Source organism: Aulostomus chinensis, chromosome 7, assembly GCF_037954235.1.
Source record: "Aulostomus chinensis isolate RoL2024-O1b breed Wild chromosome 7, RoL_Achi_v1.0, whole genome shotgun sequence".
NCBI classification, from domain to species: domain Eukaryota; kingdom Metazoa; phylum Chordata; class Actinopteri; order Syngnathiformes; family Aulostomidae; genus Aulostomus; species Aulostomus chinensis.
The window spans coordinates 20,919,111-20,945,319 of NC_141326.1; the positions used below are offsets into that span (position 1 = coordinate 20,919,111).

The window sequence follows — 26,209 nt, forward strand, 5'->3', positions numbered from 1 at the left end:
TCAAATACCAAAAGTGATCGGTCTCACTCACCTCAGATCCTTCGTAAGCTTTCAGTGTGTTGCATTGTCATTGTCACTGAAAGGGCCCATGATGGACTGTGCTAGATATTTTGCTGGTCTTTAAATCTTTGCAAATATTTGGTGAATGCATGGATTAGTGTTAATGGATGCCAACTACCTAGTAAGTAAATCAACATCATTGCTCATGTCCTCAGTAGATAAAGAGGCTCAACCCTTAGCTTAGAATGACTTGGTTCATTGAGAAAAGCACACAGACAGTGATTGAATACCAACACACAGCCACCTTCTTACGTAAAACCAGGAAGAAAATAAGAGTGCACTATAAATAAATGGTTCATTATCTCTGTGGTAGGTTGTTAATGTTAATTTAAGACTATTATCAAAAGAGAGCGATGGAATATCATGGACCTGATTTATAACATGCAGACACAGACATACAATGTGTTGTAACAAGGAAATTTGTCACAAAAAAAACAAGGGCTGACACCCAAAATGTCTCTTTTACCCCTCCTTAACTGCAAACACTCAGTCAGCTATATAACATGACGTTGGCGGTGTGGGGCTTGTGTGATTTATTATCCCTCTGAGGACACACAGGCGAGGATGTCTCCTACATGGACGATACCATGGCTAAGCTTCTGCTTTGGACTGTCGGCAGCAACTGGTGGTATGTTCTGGTGTTTCATATTCAGTCTGCCACAATAGAGATAAACCATTTGTGCATAAATTGTTGATAACATTAAAAATCTAGGTTTTTACTACTTTTGTTATGTGATTCATATATCGTGTGTTTTTCAGTACTGTTAACAAATGTATATTGATCTGGTTGAGAACAGCTTGATTCCAAACAGAACCTCTCATAAAATGAACTAAAGGATTAAATAAATAAATAGAATAAAAGATTTATTCCACTTTACTTCATGATTTCAATTTTCTTAAGATGTATATAACAATGTTACAAATATATTTATATTTTTTGTGCTTGGTGAAGTATACCTCTCATCGAAAAGCGGTTAACTCTTCACCATCTCTGCTTGAATTAAAGTAAGAAATGTCTTTCTTCTCTTTAAAGGTATGGTTCAAACAATGGCCAAAATTCCAGTCATAATGGGTAATTTGTGTCTTCATTGATTGAAAGATTATCAGGAGATATCTTCTGGAAAACTCTATAATGATGCCATTTCTCCTCATAACAGAAGAAGAGAAACCCTCTCACAACAACCTGTTCTGCAGCACATGGGGCAACTACCATTTTAAGACTTTCGATGGAGATTTCTTCCAGCTTCCCTCCACTTGCAACTTTATCCTTACATCCCAGTGTAAAGGCTGCTATGAGAGCTTCAACATTCAGCTCCAGCGGCAGGAGACAGACAAAGCTGTCAGCATCAAGAGGGTCACCATGAAACTGGATGGTGCTGTCGTGGAATTGTCCGACTCATCCATCAAAGTCAATGACGAGCTGTGAGTCTGTTGCTCAGTCAGTGAAAGAGATGGTTCGACACAGCGAAGCTTAACGTTGTGACTCTTTAATGTGGTGCTTTTCCATCTCCAGTGTCTCCATTCCATTCAACCAAGTTGGCGTTTCAATTGGAAGAGTTGCTTCCTATATAAAAATCGAAGCAAAAATAGGGTTGATCATCATGTGGAATGAAGATGACGGCATGTGGGTAAGTGTACCTACTTTCACTCAAACATCTCTCTCTCTCTCTCTCTCTCTCTCTCTCTACACAAGTATGTGTCTGAGACTAACACACTAATAGCTGGAACTAACTTGGAGTCCACTTGGGCTTTCACATGGAAGTTATTGTAAATAATAATATAATATCTAATATCTGCTGGCACTGATTTGGAGTTCTGGGCGGCACGGTGGTGCAGTGGTCAGCACTGTTGCCTCACAGAAAGAAGGTTCCTGGTTTGAGTCCCGGTTCGGGTACAGGATCTTTCTGTGTGGAGTCTGCATGTTCTCCCTGTTCCTGTGTGGGTTCTCTCTGGTACTCCAGCTTCCTCCCGCAGTCCAAAGACATCAAGAGAGGACTAGGATAATCACATTTTGCATGACCTAACATTAATTCGATGACTAACTATTCAGTACTGAAACAAGAAGCAGACCTAAAACTGTACAATGTTGTCAAGCAATTTCTCCTCAAGGTCCACCTTCTCACTTCTGGAGAGTTGTAATTTATTCATGATATTTTTTTCTTGTCTGCATTATATTGAAACTTTTTTTTATTTATCTGATTTTAAGATTGAGCTGGATGCAAAATTCAAGAATCAGACATGTGGCCTGTGTGGTGACTTCAACGGAGTCCAGCTTTATGATGAATTCATCAAAACAGGTAAATCGGACACTAAATAGTAAAGCTTCAAACAACTTCCACAATATTTATATGTATTAAAAAAAATCTCTTTGTCATCTAGAAACTGGGGAACCTGTAACCCCTGAAGAATTTGGCGAGGCCTGGAAAGCCACTGGTCCAACAGAAAACTGTGAAGAAATCTCACCTCCAGCATCACAAACTTGTCCAAATCAGGTATTTAAAACGCACTGGCTTCAATGATAACATCAAAAACACATTAACTTCAAATCGTTTTATGACCTGCAGAAGAACCTCTGTGTAGAGCTTCTGACAGGACCTGCATTCCTCAGCTGTAAGGAGCTGATTGACACCGACTCCTTCATCAAAGCCTGTATGAAGGACTTGTGCTACTGTAACGGGAGTAGTACTTCATGCCTGTGTTCCACCATATCAGAGTACTCCCATCAATGCGCTCATGCAGGCGGGAACCCACAGGAATGGAAGACTACACAGCTGTGTGGTAAGGAAAGGCAACAAGAAAGTGTGTTTGGTTACATCAGTAGTTAAAGATCAGAATCACCATTGCTGATTTGTAATAATTTTATGTTCAATAGCCAAAACATGCCCATTTAATATGGAGTACAAGGAATGTGGCAGTCCGTGCACAGACACCTGCAGTAACCCCCAGAGAAGCCAGGTGTGTGAGGAACACAGCGTTGATGGCTGCTTCTGTCCATCTGGTAAGATTCCTGACTCCCCAACACCCTAACTGACACTGAGACCTTGGGCTCTTTGCTAGCACGTCCCATGCCATTGTCTTTCATCCCGTTGTCTGTCTACACAAAACGGGTAACACGTGGAAAATCTTTATTTCATTTGTGTAATCTGTGGACGTTAGTACAGTACACTTTGTGAAACATGCTATTAAAAATTATCCTTAGCTCATTTCTTCATATAATTTTTTTTTTTTTCTAATTTGTGGCACTGGCTAAACACTGGCAACTGAGGCAACTCTCGTCAGAAAAATAATTTCATATCGTGACTCCTCAGGGACCGTCTTTGATGACATCACACAGAGTGGTTGTGTTCCAGTAGACCAGTGCCCCTGTCCACACAACGGCAAGCCATACAAACCAGGGGAATCGTACACAAGAGCATGTCAGAAATGGTAATTACCTCACACTCTTCAACATACATGTTTATATTCTAAACGTGTATTTGAAGCCTTTACTTCTGATTGAGCTGACTGAACTCTGCCGACAGTACCTGTACACAGGGTCAGTGGAGCTGCAATGATAAGGACTGTCCTGGTATCTGTTCTGTCCTGGGGGGCTCCCATATCTCCACTTATGATGATAAAACATACACTTTCCATGGAGACTGTTCTTATGTTCTTTCAAAGGTGAGCCATTCTTTCATGTCTGAAAACACTAGGCGGGTGCTCATATAACCATTGAATCTGTTTCTGTATGCTGCATTTTGTCTAAACCGTCGCTTAGAGACAAAAGTGACAATAAGCAAGGGAATGCTGATGGCAGAACAGGGAATTTTGCAATAAATATGCTCCAATTGTAGTTAAAAACAAATTTTGGCACTCTGGGTTTTCCTTTCAGCAGATGCCCTTGAGAGCATTTTTGATCAGTAAAATGCCTGATGTTCTCTCATGATGGTAATGGTGTTTTTGAATTAACTAAGATCTTAACAGAACATAGTCTGGGTAGTTCTACATAATCAAAATAATCATAGACCATCATATTTTATCGCCTAACTCAGTGGACTCATTATGGGGCATTTCTAAAGCATCCTTTGACTCACACCAAAAATTGCAGTACGTGTAGTTCAGCAAACAAAAGACTAATTGCTTCTTCACTTCTTTACACTTCTTCTTTACGCCTTCTTTAGGGATTGAATGGGACCTTCAATATCCTGGGTGGCCTGTTCAAATGTGAAAAATCAGATAAATCAACCTGTCTGACCCTGGTCACTCTGATACTGCCAAAAAACAAGGTAAAAACACATCATGGTTCCCTCCTAAGCAAACAAACATTTTCATGGATTTAATCATATTTTTATGATGGTACTAAGAAGTATTTTTTCCAACTTTAGGTGGTTGTGGTTGAAGCAAGTGGGCAGGTTCTGTTTAACAAAATGAATTCTCTCCTGCCTCTCATCACAGGTGAGTGTTTGATGTCCAGAGAATGACATCATGTGGGGTTTCTTTGATTTAACTTAGAGTGAATATGTTTATTTTCTCCACAGAGGACGTAACAATCTTCCAACCTTCAACATTTTACATTGTTGTCTCCACCATCTATGGCCTTGAACTTGAGATTCAGCTCACACCTGTTATGCAGGTTTACATCAAAGCAAGTGGCTCCCATAGGGGGAAACTCAACGGTGAGTTTTCATTCTTGAGCTCTCGTAATTAAAGTGCAAAATATCAACCTTTTACTGTGAAATTCATCAAGTAAGCGTTATCTTTATTCAGGTCTTTGTGGAGACTTCAACAACATTGAAGCTGATGACTTTAGAACCACAAACGGACTGACTGAGGGAACAGCTGTAACATTCGCCAACACATGGAAGAACACAGCAAGCTGTCCAGATGTGACAGCAACACTTAGTGACCCCTGCATTTTGAGTGTAGACAGAGGTAAGTTAACTCACACAGAAATGTTTTACTCCATATTTTTCATTCTTCACAACACCTAACATGGCTGTCTTCGTAGAGAAATACGCCAAACACTGGTGCTCCGTGCTGTCAGACGCAACAGGGATTTTTGCTAAGTGCCACTCTGAAATAAACCCAGAAGACTATCAAGCTGTAAGCATATTTTTGCTAATTTAATGTGTGTATTTAGATGTTATAATTGCTTCTGTTACAACACCACATATGTTTTCTATCTTCCTGTCTCCCCAGCATTGTATTTATGACACCTGCGCCTGTGAGAACAGTGAGGATTGTATGTGTGCAGCGGTCGCTTCTTACATCCATGCCTGTGCTGCTGCAGGGGTTTCACTGCCTGGATGGAGGGAGAAAATGTGCCGTAGGTTTCATCTGAACAATCAACTGTGAAATAAATCAAATTAGTATTCATGTATCTCAATAACCCACTTTTCTTTCACCAGAGAAATACACGACCAGCTGCCCCTCTACTTTTGTTTACGACTACCAGATGACAAGCTGTGGTCGCACCTGTCAATCTCTAAGTCAGCCTGACTCAACATGTGAAGTTAAATATACGCCGCTTGATGGCTGCGGCTGTGCTGAAGGAACCTACCTGAATGAAAAGAGAGAATGTGTGCCAGCCTCACAATGTTCCTGCCACATGGGAGACACTGTGGTGCGGCCCAAGCAGGTCATCAGGGTCCATGGAAAAACTTGGTGAGGATTTCAATGTATCTGGCAAAAAACAAACAAACACATAAAGCAGATTGTGAGTCTTACCTTCCGTTCATCCCTGAGCTCTTTGGTCTGCTTCCAGTAAAGCCCGGTGCATTTTGGGAGATTGTTCAGTCTGTTTAGGCTAGTGTGAAAGCCCATCGACACTCTGGTGCTCACCAAAATGAGAGTCACTTTCACTTCCAAGTGAACCCTGGTGTGATTCATACAGAGAGAGTGATAGGAAATAGACAGGAGACAGGAAAAAGTATTCAATTGGCTCGCCCATTCTGGTCACGATGCCATGAGAAGGGATGCTCATGCATGCTTTAAGTGCATACATGAAAATCCCAATCTGATTGCACACCATGTTCTAGTTAGACGGTTTATATAACACCATATATCGTTTTTATATGGACAACAGTGGAACTGAAATGTGTGCAAAAAATTTTTAGGAGTGTGGGGAGTGGAAGGTGTGTAGGTTAGTAAGATATAAATGTAATCCAAAAACGCACAAAGCTTCAACTGATATGCCTCCATTTTGTTTGAAGCTGTGTGGATTGGAAATGCAGTGGCCTCTCTAACCACTTGGATGCTAATTTGTTAGACATTCCCTTCTGAGCCACACAGAGTTTACCAAACTATAGGTGAGAAGATCAAACTTTTCACAACACCCCCACTATCACACATCTATTTCTTGGCTCTCCTCCCTGATCACCCATGAATTGACATAAGCCCATGAACAATAACTGGTCAGGGTAATAATTGGATTGTTTCCTGAACTTCATGCCTTATATGACATGGTAACCTGAATGGTATGGTCAGCTGAACTGTTGATCCAGAAGCTAACCTTTGATAGGACAGGCCTTGATAGGATTGAAGTTCTAGATACAGAAACAACAGAAAGTTAAAAATTATTTCTTTACTTTCTCCACTTCGCTTTTCTTTCTCTGCTTTTCAGCACCTGCCATCGTGGTAAATTAAACTGTACAGGAAGCCACGTAACTGAATGTAGGTGCAAGGTTTCATCATATTATTCCTTTAGCAACCAACAATAGTTTTGAGCAATATCTAGTTTACACGAGTGGCTTTTGTAACACTCCCATTTTCATCAGCTTGCACCAGTCCAATGGTTTTCTTCGACTGCTCAAAAGCAAAGCCAGGTGAAAAGGGATCAGAGTGCCAAAAAAGCTGCCAGGACCTGGACCCAGACTGTGTAAGACTGAGTGACTGTTTCAAGCAGCAGAGTCATACGTCAACATTTTAATACTGTGTTGTTACACTCTACAGAGCGATAGTCCTTGTATCTCAGGCTGTGTGTGTCCCGCTGGCCTGTTATCTGATGGTAAAGGAGGCTGCATTAAGGAGGAGCAATGTCCCTGCATGTATAATGGAGAATCCTTTAAGCCTGGACAGACTGTTAATGTGGACTGTAACACCTGGTGAGAACTCTGACACCACTTCAACATAATATTGTCCCCCTTTTTTAGTTGGGAGATAATAGCGTTTAACACATACATATTGCTTCAAACCACAGCACTTGCAAAAGCAGAAAATGGAATTGTACCTCTCATGAATGTGATGGAACTTGTACAATATACGGAGAAGGGCATTACATCACTTTTGATGACAAGAAATTCTCCTTTAATGGAGACTGTGGCTATGTCTTCACTCAGGTATCACCTATACTCATATTAAGTCACTGTGCTTTTTTCAAAAGTAAATCTTATAATACCAAAATCATTATCTTGTAGGATTTCTGCATAGATGATAAGGATGGCACCTTCAGGGTCCTTGCGGAGAGCATTCCATGCGGAACGAGTGAAAGCATCTGTTCCACGTCCATCAAGCTCTACTTAGGGGTACATAACACTAGATGGATCCATTTCACTGAGTGTTCTCTGGGTTTAAAATGCTTTGGGGAAGTTCACAGTACAGCTGATCATGTTTTCTTTCTTTTCAGAACAATGAAATTGTACTTTCAGAGGAAAACGCCAGAGTTATCAAACAAAACAAAGGCATAGACATACCCTTTAACATCCACAGTATTGGTATATATCTTGTCATAGAGGCAAAGAATGGTCTTGTTCTCATCTGGAATAAGAAAACAACACTCATGATCAAACTTAGCGCCAACTTCAAGGTGGGTGTAGCGAAAATACAGGTCGTTTGAATCCTATGGTAGTTATTTCTGCCTGCTAACTACATGTTATTTTATTCCAGGGAAAAGTCTGTGGTCTGTGTGGGAATTATGATGGAAATATCAAGAATGATTTCACAACTAGAAACAAAGAAGTTGTGGTTGAAGCCCTTGAGTTTGGAAACAGCTGGAAAGTGTCACCTACCTGCCCGAATGCAATTGCACCTAAAAATCCCTGCATGCTCTACTCACACAGACAGGGTTGGGCACTCAAACACTGCAGCATTATCAACAGTGAAGTCTTTAGTGCCTGCCATTCAAAGGTAAAAGTGGGAAGGAATATTTTAAAACGAAGTCATCGCAGCAAGTTATCAATTCAGAAACTTTCAATACATTTTGTAAGTAATTTTTAATTTTGCCTGTAATTGCCTTGTTTAATTTGTTCTTTTTTTATTTGAAAAAAGGTGGATCCCAAAAACTATTATGATGCCTGTGTAAAGGACACGTGTGCCTGTAATACCGGAGGAGACTGTGAGTGTTTCTGCTCATCTGTAGCAGCCTACGCAGCCGTCTGCAATGAGGCCGGAGCCTGTGTGAGATGGAGAACTCCCACAATCTGTCGTGAGTGTTCTATTTGGGATTTCTATGTGAAGATAGAACAAAACTGCCAGTGTGGGCAACAGCATCATCATTATAACATTAGACTGTACCTATTTCATTGGTGAAATAAGTATTTTGTTTCTCATCGATGGTCCTTTCTGTTGTTTTCTTAGCACTTTTCTGTGATTACTACAATCCTGACGGAGAATGTGAATGGCACTATGAGCCTTGTGGAAAGCCATGCATGAAGACATGCAAAAATCCCTCAGGAAAATGCTACACTAAAATTCCAGCATTAGAAGGTACGAATAACATGACTAGTAAAGCCCCTCTGTGCTGACAGCAGTGAAACACAACTTTTCAATGAAGATTATTGATCTATTTTCACCAATCTGTTAACTATATGAATTATGGTACACTCAACTCGAACCATTTACAATTACATCTCTCTTTTTCAGGCTGCTATCCAAGTTGTCCTTCAGACCGGCCTTATTTGGAGGAGGTTACCATGAAGTGCGTGTCGAGGGAAGAATGCGGCTGCTATGATGATGACGGGAAGCATTATAAAGAAGGCGAATTAATGCCACAGAATGAAAATTGTCATACATGGTGGGACATTGTCCATCTTATGTTGCAATAGGTGCAAATACAAATGAAAAACATTATATTGCTTTATAAATTCATTTTTATAATTGAGTCTTTTTGATTTCCCTTCAGTCAATGTTCTTCAGCAAAGATTGAGTGTATCCGTGATGTCCAAGGTGATAATGATACACTGCATAACAGCTGTATTATGACTCTGAGTGTAACTGATCATTATTGACAAAATGTACATAAGTGACACCTGAATCTGTGTATAGACAAGATGATCAAAGTAATTGTCTCCATCTTTATTTTGCAGCTTGCACTTGTTCATACAAAGGGCATATATACAAGTATGGAGATGTAGTCTATGACACACATGATGGAGATGGAACCTGTATCACTGCTATTTGTGGAGAAAATGGAAATATTACAAGAATCATAAAAGCTTGCCCTACACCTACAAGCACAGAGAAACCAACTACAACAGTCTTCATTTTTGAGACAACTGGTAAGAGACTATAAAATATACAGAATAAGTATATGGATATTTAGAAGCAGATGTTTGCTGTTAGGAAGAGAAAATAATGATTTCATTTTATTTTGTTTTTATTAAAACAGTATCTCCCACTCCAAGCATTACTACGATTCAAGCTAGCACGACATTGAAAACCACAGAAAAGCTCAGCACTACCACCGTCACATCCACTGGAAAACCCATTGCGACAACAACCCCTGAGGTTGTTACAAATACCGTTGTTACAACAGCACCATCAACAGGGCCTGTGGTTACAATTACAACATCAACCAAAGAAACGGCGACACCAACTCAAATCACAGAAAAGCCCAGCAAAACAACTGTACCCACCACTGAGACACAAACAACAATTAGTGAAGAAACCACAATATCCACAGAAGAGCCTACCACTTTCACAACAACTACTGAAAAGCCAACCATGCCAAAGCCCACAACTACAGCTGCAACAACCACAGAAATTTCAACCTCAAAACCATCTCCCTGCCTTGTTTGTACCTGGTCCGATTGGATCAACAATGATTATCCTGACACTAGCCCTGATGGTGGAGATTATGAATCCTTAGCAAAAATTACTGATCCAGATCTCAGTGTTTGCACAGAACCCCTGGAAATAGAGTGTAGAGCAAAGCAATACAAGGACTTGGCTTTGAATGATCTGGACCAAAAAGTAACATGCAGCCCAAAAGATGGACTTATCTGTAATAACAAAGACCAAGGTGTACCCCCTGTTTGTTATGACTATGAAATTCGAGTCAGATGTTGCATGAACATTTGTGGGACTACAGGCAGGACTACTACAACACCAGTACCTACTGCTTCCACAACAAATAAACCCACAGAATCGCCAACCACTACTCCTGCCACAACTGTTATACCAACGAAAGAGATCACAACTGCTCTTGTACCTACAGAAAAACCAACCACAACCACAGAAAAACCTACAACAGAAATGGTCACAGGAAAACCCACCACCATCAAAACTACAACCGAGAAGCCAACCATGCCAACTACAGTCCCAACAATGCCCACCACAGTAACAACTGAAGAGCCAACAACTACTGCGGCCACAACTATGATACCCACAAAAGAGACCACAACTACTCTAGGACCTACAGAAAGACCTACCACAACCACAGAAAAACCCACAACCACAACAACTTTACAAGCTTCAACACCCACAGAAGAGCCTACCACCATCACAACAACCACAGAAAAGCCAACCATGCCAACCACAGTCCCAACAGTGCCCACCGCAGTAACAACAGAGAAACCAACAACTACTGCTGCTCCACCTACAGAAAAGCCAACAACTACAGCTGCAACAACCACAGAAATTTCAACCTCAAAACCATCTCCCTGCCTTGTTTGTACCTGGTCCGATTGGATCAACAGTGTTTTCCCTGACACTAGCCCTGATGGTGGAGATTATGAATCCTTAGCAAAAATTACTGATCCAGATCTCAGTGTTTGCACAGAACCCCTGGAAATAGAGTGTAGAGCAAAGCAATACAAGGACTTGGCTTTGAATGAACTGGATCAAAAAGTAACATGCAGCCCAAAAGATGGACTCATCTGTAATAACAAAGACCAAGGTGCAACTGGTCTGTGTTATGACTATGAAATTCGAGTCAAATGTTGCATTAACATTTGTGGGACTACAGCCACAACAACTACAATATCAGCAACTACAACCAAAAAACCCAGCACTACTGCTGCCACAACTTTTAAAACCACAGAACCACCAACAACCAATGCTGTTACATCTATTACACCCACAGAAGGGACCACGACCACTACTACCACATCTATTAAACCCACAGAAGAGCCCACAACTATTGTCACAGAAAAACCCACAACTGCTGCTGCCACAACCACAGAAAAGCCCAGCACTACCACCGTCAAATCAACTGAAATACCCATCGCTACAACAACCCCTGAGGTCGTTACAAATACCATTGTTACAACAGCACCATCAACAGGGCCTGTAGTGACAATTGCTACAACAACCACCAAAGAAACTGCTACACCAACTCAAATCACAGAAAAGCCCAGCACAATAAGTGTACCCATCACTGAGACACAAACAACAATCAGTGAAAAGTCCACAACACTCACAGAAGAGCCGACAACCATCACAACAACCACAGAAAAGCCAAACCTGCCAACCACAGTGCCAACAGTGCCCACCAAAGTAACGACGGAGAAACCCACCACCATCAAGACAACCACAGAAAAGCCAACCATGCCAACCACAGTCCCAACAGTGCCCACCACAACAGTGACTGAAGTACCCACAACTACTCCTGCCACAACTATTGTACCAACAAAAAAGATCACAACTACTCCTGTACCTACAGAAAAACCTACCACAACCACAGAAAAACCTACAACAGAAATAGTCACAGAAAAACCCACCACCATCAAGACAACCACAGAAAAGCCAACCATGCCAACCACAGTCCCAACAGTGCCCACCACAACAGTGACTGAAGTACCCACAACTACTCCTGCCACAACTATTGTACCAACAAAAAAGATCACAACTACTCCTGTACCTACAGAAAAACCTACCACAACCACAGAAAAACCTACAACAGAAATAGTCACAGAAAAACCCACCACCATCAAGACAACCACAGAAAAGCCAACCATGCCAACCACAGTCCCAACAGTGCCCACCACAACAGTGACTGAAGTACCCACAACTACTCCTGCCACAACTATTGTACCAACAAAAAAGATCACAACTACTCCTGTACCTACAGAAAAACCTACCACAACCACAGAAAAACCTACAACAGAAATAGTCACAGAAAAACCCACCACCATCAAGACAACCACAGAAAAGCCAACCATGCCAACCACAGTCCCAACAGTGCCCACCACAACAGTGACTGAAGTACCCACAACTACTCCTGCCACAACTATTGTACCAACAAAAAAGATCACAACTACTCCTGTACCTACAGAAAAACCTACCACAACCACAGAAAAACCTACAACAGAAATAGTCACAGAAAAACCCACCACCATCAAAACAACCACAGAAAAGCCAACCATGCCAGCCACAGTCCCAACAGTGCCCACCACAGTAACGACAGAGAAACCCACAACTACTGCTGCTCCACCTACAGAAAAGCCCACAACTACAGCTGCAACAACCACAGAAATTTCAACCTCAAAACCATCTCCCTGCCTTGTTTGTACCTGGTCCGATTGGATCAACAATGATTATCCTGACACCAGCCCTGATGGTGGAGATTATGAATCCTTAGCAAAAATTACTGATCCAGATCTCAGTGTTTGCACAGAACCCCTGGAAATAGAGTGTAGAGCAAAGCAATACAAGGACTTGGCTTTGAATGATCTGGACCAAAAAGTAACATGCAGCCCAAAAGATGGACTTATCTGTAATAACAAAGACCAAGGTGTACCCCCTGTTTGTTATGACTATGAAATTCGAGTCAGATGTTGCATGAACATTTGTGGGACTACAGGCAGGACTACTACAACACCAGTACCTACTGCTTCCACAACAAATCAACCCACAGAATCGCCAACCACTACTCCTGCCACAACTGTTATACCAACGAAAGAGATCACAACTGCTCTTGTACCTACAGAAAAACCAACCACAACCACAGAAAAACCTACAACAGAAATGGTCACAGGAAAACCCACCACCATCAAAACTACAACCGAGAAGCCAACCATGCCAACTACAGTCCCAACAATGCCCACCACAGTAACAACTGAAGAGCCAACAACTACTGCGGCCACAACTATGATACCCACAAAAGAGACCACAACTACTCTAGGACCTACAGAAAGACCTACCACAACCACAGAAAAACCCACAACCACAACAACTTTACAAGCTTCAACACCCACAGAAGAGCCTACCACCATCACAACAACCACAGAAAAGCCAACCATGCCAACCACAGTCCCAACAGTGCCCACCGCAGTAACAACAGAGAAACCAACAACTACTGCTGCTCCACCTACAGAAAAGCCAACAACTACAGCTGCAACAACCACAGAAATTTCAACCTCAAAACCATCTCCCTGCCTTGTTTGTACCTGGTCCGATTGGATCAACAGTGTTTTCCCTGACACTAGCCCTGATGGTGGAGATTATGAATCCTTAGCAAAAATTACTGATCCAGATCTCAGTGTTTGCACAGAACCCCTGGAAATAGAGTGTAGAGCAAAGCAATACAAGGACTTGGCTTTGAATGAACTGGATCAAAAAGTAACATGCAGCCCAAAAGATGGACTCATCTGTAATAACAAAGACCAAGGTGCAACTGGTCTGTGTTATGACTATGAAATTCGAGTCAAATGTTGCATTAACATTTGTGGGACTACAGCCACAACAACTACAATATCAGCAACTACAACCAAAAAACCCAGCACTACTGCTGCCACAACTTTTAAAACCACAGAACCACCAACAACCAATGCTGTTACATCTATTACACCCACAGAAGGGACCACGACCACTACTACCACATCTATTAAACCCACAGAAGAGCCCACAACTATTGTCACAGAAAAACCCACAACTGCTGCTGCCACAACCACAGAAAAGCCCAGCACTACCACCGTCAAATCAACTGAAATACCCATCGCTACAACAACCCCTGAGGTCGTTACAAATACCATTGTTACAACAGCACCATCAACAGGGCCTGTAGTGACAATTGCTACAACAACCACCAAAGAAACTGCTACACCAACTCAAATCACAGAAAAGCCCAGCACAATAAGTGTACCCATCACTGAGACACAAACAACAATCAGTGAAAAGTCCACAACACTCACAGAAGAGCCGACAACCATCACAACAACCACAGAAAAGCCAAACCTGCCAACCACAGTGCCAACAGTGCCCACCAAAGTAACGACGGAGAAACCCACCACCATCAAGACAACCACAGAAAAGCCAACCATGCCAACCACAGTCCCAACAGTGCCCACCACAACAGTGACTGAAGTACCCACAACTACTCCTGCCACAACTATTGTACCAACAAAAAAGATCACAACTACTCCTGTACCTACAGAAAAACCTACCACAACCACAGAAAAACCTACAACAGAAATAGTCACAGAAAAACCCACCACCATCAAGACAACCACAGAAAAGCCAACCATGCCAACCACAGTCCCAACAGTGCCCACCACAACAGTGACTGAAGTACCCACAACTACTCCTGCCACAACTATTGTACCAACAAAAAAGATCACAACTACTCCTGTACCTACAGAAAAACCTACCACAACCACAGAAAAACCTACAACAGAAATAGTCACAGAAAAACCCACCACCATCAAAACAACCACAGAAAAGCCAACCATGCCAGCCACAGTCCCAACAGTGCCCACCACAGTAACGACAGAGAAACCCACAACTACTGCTGCTCCACCTACAGAAAAGCCCACAACTACAGCTGCAACAACCACAGAAATTTCAACCTCAAAACCATCTCCCTGCCTTGTTTGTACCTGGTCCGATTGGATCAACAATGATTATCCTGACACCAGCCCTGATGGTGGAGATTATGAATCCTTAGCAAAAATTACTGATCCAGATCTCAGTGTTTGCACAGAACCCCTGGAAATAGAGTGTAGAGCAAAGCAATACAAGGACTTGGCTTTGAATGAACTGGACCAAAAAGTAACATGCAGCCCAAAAGATGGACTTATCTGTAATAACAAAGACCAAGGTGTACCCCCTGTTTGTTATGACTATGAAATTCGAGTCAGATGTTGCATGAACATTTGTGGGACTACAGGCAGGACTACTACAACACCAGTACCTACTGCTTCCACAACAAATCAACCCACAGAATCGCCAACCACTACTCCTGCCACAACTGTTATACCAACGAAAGAGATCACAACTGCTCTTGTACCTACAGAAAAACCAACCACAACCACAGAAAAACCTACAACAGAAATGGTCACAGGAAAACCCACCACCATCAAAACTACAACCGAGAAGCCAACCATGCCAACTACAGTCCCAACAATGCCCACCACAGTAACAACTGAAGAGCCAACAACTTCTGCGGCCACAACTATGATACCCACAAAAGTGACCACAACTACTCTAGGACCTACAGAAAGACCTACCACAACCACAGAAAAACCCACAACCACAACAACTTTACAAGCTTCAACACCCACAGAAGAGCCTACCACCATCACAACAACCACAGAAAAGCCAACCATGCCAACCACAGTCCCAACAGTGCCCACCGCAGTAACGACAGAGAAACCAACAACTACTGCTGCTCCACCTACAGAAAAGCCAACAACTACAGCTGCAACAACCACAGAAATTTCAACCTCAAAACCATCTCCCTGCCTTGTTTGTACCTGGTCCGATTGGATCAACAGTGATTTCCCTGACACTAGCCCTGATGGTGGAGATTATGAATCCTTAGCAAAAATTACTGATCCAGATCTCAGTGTTTGCACAGAACCCCTGGAAATAGAGTGTAGAGCAAAGCAATACAAGGACTTGGCTTTGAATGAACTGGATCAAAAAGTAACATGCAGCCCAAAAGATGGACTCATCTGTAATAACAAAGACCAAGGTGCAACTGGTCTGTGTTATGACTATGAAATTCGAGTCAAATGTTGCATTAACATTTGTGGGACTACAGCCACAACAACTACAATATCAGCAACTACAACCAAAAAACCCAGCACTACTGCTGCCACAACTTTTAAAACCACAGAACCACCAACAACCAATGCTGTTACATCTATTACACCCACAGAAGGGACCACGACCACTACTACCACATCTATTAAACCCACAGAAGAGCCCACAACTATTGTCACAGAAAAACCCACAACTGCTGCTGCCACAACCACAGAAAAGCCCAGCACTACCACCGTCAAATCAACTGAAATACCCATCGCTACAACAACCCCTGAGGTCGTTACAAATACCATTGTTACAACAGCACCATCAACAGGGCCTGTAGTGACAATTGCTACAACAACCACCAAAGAAACTGCTACACCAACTCAAATCACAGAAAAGCCCAGCACAATAAGTGTACCCATCACTGAGACACAAACAACAATCAGTGAAAAGTCCACAACACTCACAGAAGAGCCGACAACCATCACAACAACCACAGAAAAGCCAAACCTGCCAACCACAGTGCCAACAGTGCCCACCAAAGTAACGACGGAGAAACCCACCACCATCAAGACAACCACAGAAAAGCCAACCATGCCAACCACAGTCCCAACAGTGCCCACCACAACAGTGACTGAAGTACCCACAACTACTCCTGCCACAACTATTGTACCAACAAAAAAGATCACAACTACTCCTGTACCTACAGAAAAACCTACCACAACCACAGAAAAACCTACAACAGAAATAGTCACAGAAAAACCCACCACCATCAAAACAACCACAGAAAAGCCAACCACAGTCCCAACAGTGCCCACCACAGTAACAACTGAAGTGCCCACAACTACTGCTGCTCCACCTACAGAAAAGCCCACAACTACAGCTGCAACAACCACAGAAATTTCAACCTCAAAACCATCTCCCTGCCTTGTTTGTACCTGGTCCGATTGGATCAACAATGATTATCCTGACACTAGCCCTGACGGAGGAGATTATGAATCCTTAGCAAAAATTACTGATCCAGATCTCAGTGTTTGCACAGAACCCCTGAAAATAGAGTGTAGAGCAAAGCAATACAAGGACTTGGCTTTGAATGAACTGGACCAAAAAGTAACATGCAGCCCAAAAGATGGACTCATCTGTAATAACAAAGACCAAGGTGTACCCCCTGTTTGTTATGACTATGAAATTCGAGTCAAGTGTTGCATTAATATTTGTGGGACTACAGCCAGGAGAACTACAACACCAGTACCTACTGCTTCCACAACAACCTCTGTACCTACAGAAAAACCTACCTCAACCACAGAAAAACCTACAACAGAAATAGTCACAGGAAAACCCACCACCATCAAAACTACCACAGAGGAGCCAACCATGCCAACTACAGTCCCAACAATGCCCACCACAGTCACAACTGAAGAGCCAACAACTACTGCTGCCACAACTATGATACCCACAAAAGAGACCACAACTACTCCAGGACCTACAGAAAAACCTACCACAACCACAGAAAATCCCACAACCACAACAACTTTACAAGCTTCAACACCCACAGAAGAGCCTACCACCATCACAACAACCACAGAAAAGCCAACCATGCCAACTACTGTCCCAACAGTGCCCACAACTATTGCCACAGAAAAGCCCACGACTGCTGCTGCCTCAACCACTGAAAAGCTCAGCACTACTACTGTCAAATCAACTGAAAATCCCGTCTCTACAACAACCCCCGAGGTTGTTACAGATACTGTTCCTCCTGAGTCATCAACAGGGCCTCTGGTTACAATTTCCACAACCACCAAAAAAACAGCTTCACCAACTCCAATCACAGAAGAACTCAGCACAACAGAAAAAATCAAGATCACAACTACAGTTACAGGAAAGCCCACTTCCCCAGAACCACCTTCAACTCCTCTGTCTTCCACCCCAGGCAGAACAACTGTGTGCTCCTGCAAATATATGGGTCAAATTTTCTCTCCCGGTAAGAAATGTTTTTCTGTTACCAATTGTGCATATCTATATTATTACTGAAGGTAGTGAGGCCTTGTTTCCACATACCTCTTGTCACATATGCAAGTTAATTGAAAGTTCATTCTTTCCCATAGAAACATCTCTGATGTGTCTATGAACACCCTCCTTTCTGTATAATTTGGTCCAGAATTGGCTCCGAGTAATTTTGAAAAACTGAACCTTTGCTGCAGAGTTTGGATAGACCGTAAAACGTCAGGCCATAAGTTTGCGAAATAACAGGCTTTTGCTCTCACTGCAGCTCACTCTGAGGTGCATTAGGATAAACAACATGTCTAGGTGTTGAAAAACAGACAAAATTAGCCTCCCACGGCGTGCTAATCAATGGGTGTTTCTATCATCTTTTGGGGGGGGCAATCTTCGTATAATCAGAAATTACAGACAACATACATCTGTACATGGAAACAAAGCTTTGGACATCATGCAATAATGCACATTTGATCCCAAATTCACAGTAAGACATGTCTCCTCAAAAATACTCTTAAAATGATGTAGGAAGGGCCATATTGCCATTGGACATATTAGTGACAAAAAATACAGTTATTATAAATAAGACAAATTGAATCATATTTATCCTGGAAATATGTCAGATATTTAAAAAACAAATAAATATCATAAGAAAGTCCATTTTTAGACTTGTTTAGCTAATACTTACTTTGTCATGTTTGCTCTAACTGCTTTGATTTTATTGTCATGTAGGTAGTTTCATTTACAATAAAACCGATGGAGCAGGCTGGTGTTTCACCGCATATTGCAATTTGACTTGCAATATTGAGAAGGTTGCTGCACCATGTAAGCCCACCACTACTCCAAGTCCTACCACTCCAACGTCTGGCATCACAACACAAACTGTAGAAACAACGACCAATATAATCACAGTTTCAACAGCGATTCCATTCACTGACTGTTTATATCTCATCCCACCACGAAAGGTATATACATTTTACTGTGTGAATATATTTTTGTAAAGTTACCCCATGGAGTTGAATTAGTTGTATGCTATTCGCATGATCTTTGTTTCTTGTTTTGTGGAATGCAAACATTTCGTGAAAACACAGCTCCTGTTTGTGTTTTTTTAATTTTATACTGTAGAAAGGCTTTTACAAATGTATAAATCCTGTTAATATGAGCAACAGTTAAAAGGTCCAACCTAAAAAATATTCCTCCAACAGTTAGGTTGTGTTCATGTGATGCTGTGTGTTTTTCTGTCACTGGTTTGCTAAAAGAACACTTTTGTCCTTTCCAGCATGGGGAGTCTTGGAAATCAGACAACTGTACCACTCAAAAATGTGACAATGGAAAAGTTCTCTCAGAGCATGTACCATGTAAACCAGTAACCCCACTTACTTGTGATAATGGGCATCCACCAGTTCGAGTTTATGATGAAGCTGGTTGCTGTTTCCACTATGAATGCAAATGTAAGTTGAAATGAAAACACTGAAAACATCTGTCATTCAAGGCATATATTTAAGGTCCAGCTTAAAATTCTGAGGTAACGGCCATACTGAGATGTAAATACCAGTGAAACAGGATCAAAATATTGAGAGAAATTTCACTGGATAGCTAAAAGACCGTGTGTTCTTGAAACAGTCTGCGGTGAAATGCCTTGCACATAATCTGTAGTTACCAATTTACTACCTAGCAACCCAATAACCAGTGGTTTTAGGGGAAGACAGAAGGGTCTATGGTGGAAAACAGCCAATGTTACACGGACGAACGGTTTTTCCAAGTAGGCTAACAAATGTAGGCAGTCTTAACTCATAGACGTATTCATGCAACAAATAGATGGGGAATGAATTGGTCACACATATTTAAGCGAGGATGAATTTATGTTGTTTTACTGACAAATAACCCAATAGATTTTGATTTACAGGTACAATGAAAAAATATTGAGCTAATTTTTCTAGGTGCATATTATAGAATAAGTGAACAATGTACACCAAGTATCAGAGGGTGAAGGTTTAAGTAGGCTTAAGAGAACACTGTCTTTAATTTCTGCTTGACTTCAATCTAAAATATAATGATTTACTTGAATATTTCTAGTTTTCTGCGTATTCTTTGTTTGGTGGAACATTAATTGTCATTCTTTCACTTTGGCAGGTATCTGCACTGCCTGGGGAGATCCTCATTATGTAACATTTGATGGTCAATATTACAGCTTTCAGAAAAACTGCACCTATGTCCTGGTCAAGGAGATCATCCCTAAACACAATTTTAAGATCCTCATTGACAATGAGAACTGTGATGCTTCTGGAGCTGTGACCTGCGCTAATTCCCTGATTGTGTATTACAAAGAATATGAAATTATCCTGAGTCAGGAAAGGATCCCAACAACAGTCAACACGGTAAATATTGTAATTTGATGATTTTACTGCAGTAACACCATGTTGTGCATGGTGAATATGGAAAAGTTTGAGTTTCTTCCAGTACTGTCATGGATGTTATGATTGTCAAGGTCTACGTCAATGGCAAGCGGGTAGTCCCAACCTACTCTAATAAGGACTTCATCATCACGAGTAGTGCGATTGAGCTGCTTCTGAGGATTCCAGAAATTGAAGCAGTTGTGATGTTCAAAGGGCTTTTGCTCAGCGTCGAACTGCCATTTTCTCTTTTCCATAACAACACAGAGGGACAGTGTGGTGAGCAAACTATCTACACTTGTCAAATAGTAAATGAGGTAATGCAAATGTACAAACAGAGCCAGGTTGAATATTTGATCAATATTTGCTCTCAACAGGTGTATGTGACAATAATAAAAAAAATGACTGCAGATTACCAAACGGCCAGATTCATCCCTCTTGCTCTGATACGAGCCATCATTGGAAAGTACCAGATAAGAAGAAACCATATTGCGAGAAGCCAATTCCTCCACCAACTGTAACGCCACCCCGACCAACTTGCCACCCTGAAATTTGTGACATCATAATCAGCCAGTAAGAACTTGCTTGAAAACAAAATATACAATATACAAACATATCAATTAATTCCCCAGTGCATTAATTATTTTACGAAATTATACGAAAAAAAATCTGTTTTGTTTTGTGCAATTAGGGTGTTTGCAGAATGCCACAATGTAATCGCTCCAGAACCCTTTTTTGAGGCATGTAAATTTGATGTTTGCCACATGCCCAATTCCACGGTGGGTTGTTCCAGTGTGGAGGCATACGCCATGGTGTGTTCTGAAGCGTCCATTTGTGTAGACTGGAGGGGCTCGACACAGGGAAAATGCGGTAGGAGAGTTTAAATCATGTAAAAAGCAAATAATGATGTTGCCAGGTATCGATATGTTCTCTTTTTTCATTCTGACATGTTTATTCTCTACTTTTATTTTAGAATATAAGTGTCCATCACATAAAGTCTACAAAGCTTGCGGGCCAACTGTTGTTCCAACATGCAACGCAAGGTACTCGGTTCATTTTTAAAACATGTTTGTCAACTACAGAAGCCAAGAACAGCCACCTGAATTTTTTAATACAATTATCTTGATCATGATTAATTATTGAGCCATTTCAAGAATAACTGAGCTTGTTTTCTTCTAATTTAATTTGATCTTATTTTGAGATATGTCCAAAATTACTCATGTGGTTATATTGTGAGCACAAAAGCCATTGTGTCAAAGTAATGAGAAAAAAGCTTTTGGTTTTCTTGAGATAACAAGATAATTTTACCCATGGTGATGAGAAAGCAAAGACTATCTACTAAAAATAAAAATACTGTCTCGAGATAATGGCACTTAAGAATTGTAAGGAGATATTTTAAACCATCGTCGTGATAAAATAAACTTAGGTATTGTAACATAACTCAAGTATTAACAGGTGAACAAATGGATAACATGTTGCATTTTATCGTATCCACGGTTTATAATCACTTCTATGAGATAATGTGTGTTCTTCCCCCATTAATTCTTGTCACATGCAGATACAATGAAAAGCACTCACAACAGTGCCTGGGAGAAAAACGCAAGGAGATCTCAGCCTGTGATGCATTCGTAGAGGGTTGTTTCTGCCCTGAGGGGACGACTTTGTTCAGCTCCAGCTCCGACCTCTGTGTCTCCATCTGTAAGGACATTTCCTTATGTGAAGACAAATCACATTATTTGTGAGGTCAATGTAAAGCTAATTGTTCTCCTTGTTTAAGGTTGCACTGGACCCGACGGCCAACCTAAACAGGCAAACGCAGCAGAATTACCTTCTCATTTTCACATTATTTGTATTTATTGTTATTCTGAAAATAACTTGTGTTTATGCGTGTTTTTTCCCGTCACTCCAACAGCCTGGTGACTCTTGGCAGAGTGGGTGTCAGCAGTGTGTTTGTGATGAGGACATGATGGATGTTCAGTGTGGTCCTATCTCTTGTCCCACTCAAGAACCTATAAACTGTAAGGAGGAAGGTGAGGTGTTGGTCACCAGGACTGTGGACTGCTGTGACAAACTGACATGTGGTAAGTTCTATCAGGTCTTCCAGCTCTACCGGCGTAAATGGTTTGACAGAGATGATTCACACAAAAATTAGTTTAACACTCGACTCAGCCTGGGAAACTAGAAGTGAAATATCATGTGCGGTTCTAAAGCCTGAAAAAGTATGTGACCTTACAGTGTTATGAGACCCCTTTTTAATTATGCAATTATCTGTCTAGGAATGACTGTACTTATACTGTCAGTCACTGTCTGCATTATCTTTGCAAATCTTGTTTTTGTTTTTTGATTCATCTAACAGAATGTGATAAAAATCTTTGTCCACCGCCACCACAGAGGTGTCAACTGGGATTTGAGTTGGAAATTAAGGTTTCCAATGACAGCTGCTGCCCGTCGTACAAGTGTGGTAAGCTCTGCTCTCAGTTGTGTACAATTCTAGTATTAAAAGTAGAGACTGTAGCATGGTCTGTTGCAGTTTGCGGACACAATATTCATTCAAATCAGACCCCTCCTCTAGGACTCCGCTGTACACCCCTGACAAGATGACCACCAATCAGTTAGCACCAGCTACCTGGCTGTAGCAAAAGCTAAACATTGGTTAGCACAAGCAAACCTCCAGTGTTTATTACCTGCCTGTCCAGCAGGAAGAAGGCTGACTCCTAATTGCTCTTCATCCCCAGCCTCTCCTTCAGTGCTAAAAAGCTGATGAAATCCAACTCTCACTCTGGAACAAGCTTTGTCCGCTTGCCTTTTTACCTCACCAGGGCTGAATGTCCTTTTTTTTTTCGCTCCTCCATGCAAATCCATCATTTTCTTAAGGGTGAATTTCATCTAGTCACTGTGTTTTATCCACACCCAAATGTCATGAGCTCTTTAACTGACACCCAGAAACATCCCAACACAACTAAAGCAATGAAATACAGGCAGAGCACAGAGGCTCTCCAGAAACTGTCACAGCACACGTGTCCAGGGGCTCATACCTGATGATTGAGCTGCATTCTTTGTTTAAGTCTATATTTTGTTTTTTCAATGAAACTGCAGCAACTTCTTGTTTTTTTTGTGTGAAAGATTTACATCTAAACTAAGCCTTTAATGTGGTTATTTACCTTTTATGCAGTTCCCAAAGGTGTTTGTGTCTTCAATGATACTGAGTACAAGGTAAGCAGTACATAAATTATATACAGTTATAGTGTCTAGCCTATTCTGCCAACAATCTCTGAATACATGTACGAATGGGAATGTTTTGTAAAGGCACTTTAAGAAGTTAATCGACTAGAAACTACAATATTGTATAAATTCAATTCATAATTCACTGTATTTGACAGTTGTGAAACAGTTATAAATGTGTTTTCTATAAATAATATATATATATATCTTTTTTTTTTTTTAAAGGAGCTATAATTGTCATTACATGACATTATATATAATTTTTCATCTATTTTTGCAGCCAGGTATGGCTTTCCCCAAAGGTCCATGTGAGACATGCCACTGTACTGACAATCAAGATCCAAAGAGCAAACTGAAGACGTATGAGTGTCTTGTGATGGACTGTTTAGTGGTGTGTCCAGAGGTACCTGCGCATGGAAATACTCAATGTCACAATGTTTGTGCAGTAGTGTTTGTGGTGTTACTGAGAGTAAACTATAACCAACCAAATTTAGTCCATTAAAACAATATCTGAGTCATCTACGTGTTTTTTAATGTATTACTGACAAAAGAGTTGAGAGTACATGTTGACGCTGTTCATGTGAATAATACTTGTGTGCAAATTGAAGTGCTCTTGACGTTTGTTTTTGTATTGTAGGGTCACGTGTATGAAAGCGTACCTGGACAGTGCTGTGGATTATGTAAAAAGACAAGTTGTGTGTTTGAGTACCCAGGATTCACTTCTCCAATAATTATTCAGGTATGTAGAGCGTAATCCTTCTTTCTGAGTGTCCTGGAACATTAAACTGACTGAACTCTGCTGCATGTCTGATAGCCGGATCAGTCTTGGTCACCACCGCAAGACAACTGTACCAAGTACACATGCCACAAGGAGAAGGATGAATTTATCACCTCTATAAACCAAACCAACTGTGCTCCCTTCAATCCAGACAACTGCGTTCCTGTGAGTATACACTACATTACTGAAGGAAGCTTAATGTCTTCTTTCTGGCAGCTAAATGTCTACATTGATGCTTACTAATATCTTGAAATGTACTTAGCAACCACGTTTTACTTTTTCAACCTAAAATTTGAATTGGAACACGTTTCACAATATTAGATTCATCCTCATCAATTTATACCAACAAGTACATGTTCAAGCATTTGGTTTTAAAGTTGGTACGACTGTTGAGAATGCAAAAATTGAATAAGTTTGTAATGTAATACACATAATTTATAGGCAGATATACTGTGTGTATGTGAGTAAATACATTTACTGTGTTAAAATACTAAAATTTATGATGAAACATAAATACAAGTGCTACATTTCTGATGAGCCATATTTCATATTGCAGGGGACAGAACGAACTGACATTAATGGTTGTTGCATGGAATGTAAGTATCACCCAATAAGATACATAATTTGCTTGCTTTTTCATGTCACCTTATGGGCTTCGTACTGTTTTGATGAGTTTGTCAAAAAAAAATGCCACGCTTAAGTTCGAGTGCTCAAGAATACGTCTTCTCTTCCCTTCTTTTGTCAGACCAACAGTTTAGAATTCAAGTGCTTCCTATTTATTGATATAAATCAGACTTAAGCATCAAATCCTAAAATTTAAGAATCAATGAAAAGTTTGACATTTACGCTTGAAATGATTACGTCTTCAGAACTGATCAAAACTGAAACACCAAATGACTGTTTCAGCCCTGTGTGCGGTGGTCACTTTCCCAAAGTTGCTCCATTTGAGGGCGTGTGTTGTCATTCACAGGTACTCCTCGCTACAGCTGTAAAATGAACAGAAGCACCACATACTTACAGACCAAGAACTGCAAGTCAGCAGTGCCAGTGGAGATCACAGCGTGTGAGGGAACCTGTGGAGCCTCCTCATCAATGTGAGATTAAAAACAATTAACTCTACAGACAACTAAGAACAAGTGAACATCCCACCGAAGAGGCGTATATATCATGTACATGTGTCTGAAATCATCTTTACATACAGGTACTCTGCGGAGAGCAACAGCTTGATGCACTCGTGCTCCTGCTGTCAAGAAACATCCAGCAGCAAGAAGGAAGTGGAGATGATTTGCTCTGATGGCAGCAGGAAGAAGCACTCCTACATTTCTATTGACAAGTGTGGTTGTCAAGTCGCTGAATGTCCCAAAACCAACACAGGCTAATTCAAACATGTTGAAAGCTAAAACTGCACATAACTGACATATAATAACAAAGCTTCACTGACAACTATGTGTAGGTGTGTCCTCGTGTTTACTGTCAAATAAAGCAATGATATTCAGCAAAAACATCGCTCTGATCATTTGAGGCTGGTTCCTTTCTTAAATCTTTGTGTTTCCCTCACGTTACCTATTTCTCACTGATTGCTCATACTGGCTCCTTT

The 26,209-nt window shown here is 41.1% G+C and overlaps 1 protein-coding gene across 2 annotated transcripts; it reads left to right on the forward strand.

Moving 5' to 3' along the window:
• The first annotated feature begins 610 nt into the window (after positions 1–610).
• Positions 611–26,109, forward strand: LOC147258986 (uncharacterized). Of its 2 annotated transcripts, none has more exons than XM_086209138.1 (48): positions 611–688; positions 1,094–1,132; positions 1,218–1,482; positions 1,574–1,688; positions 2,267–2,357; positions 2,440–2,552; positions 2,625–2,838; positions 2,933–3,058; positions 3,369–3,486; positions 3,582–3,720; positions 4,221–4,325; positions 4,425–4,494; positions 4,578–4,715; positions 4,807–4,971; positions 5,048–5,142; positions 5,239–5,365; positions 5,448–5,703; positions 6,662–6,711; positions 6,816–6,916; positions 6,991–7,142; positions 7,238–7,376; positions 7,455–7,562; positions 7,664–7,843; positions 7,924–8,163; positions 8,305–8,461; positions 8,614–8,742; positions 8,899–9,049; positions 9,158–9,201; positions 9,342–9,533; positions 9,644–18,205; positions 18,952–19,184; positions 19,499–19,670; positions 20,353–20,597; positions 20,708–20,891; positions 20,990–21,185; positions 21,304–21,482; positions 21,586–21,655; positions 22,171–22,310; positions 22,390–22,421; positions 22,525–22,693; positions 22,969–23,073; positions 23,785–23,825; positions 24,115–24,237; positions 24,472–24,573; positions 24,649–24,777; positions 25,169–25,208; positions 25,583–25,706; positions 25,814–26,109. In XM_086209138.1, the coding sequence occupies exons 1-48, from the start codon at positions 625–627 to the stop codon at positions 25,989–25,991; spliced, it is 14,907 nt and encodes a 4,968-aa protein (XP_086065264.1). In that variant the 5' UTR covers positions 611–624; the 3' UTR covers positions 25,992–26,109. The 2 variants fall into 2 exon arrangements, with proteins under 2 accessions (XP_086065264.1, XP_086065265.1); XM_086209139.1 differs by having other exon boundaries at positions 619–688; positions 1,221–1,482.
• The last annotated feature ends 100 nt before the right edge of the window (positions 26,110–26,209 follow it).

What these genes read in the sequence shown, in the direction of transcription:
- LOC147258986 (XM_086209138.1), top strand. Translation starts at nt 625, where the DNA reads ATGTCTCCTACATGGACGATACCATGGCTAAGCTTCTGCTTTGGACTG. An exon ending in AACTTAGCGCCAACTTCAAG is followed by an intron (nt 7,844 to 7,923) that starts GTGGGTGTAGCG and finishes ATTTTATTCCAG; the next exon opens with GGAAAAGTCTGTGGTCTGTG. An exon ending in GTTCCAACATGCAACGCAAG is followed by an intron (nt 21,656 to 22,170) that starts GTACTCGGTTCA and finishes TGTCACATGCAG; the next exon opens with ATACAATGAAAAGCACTCAC.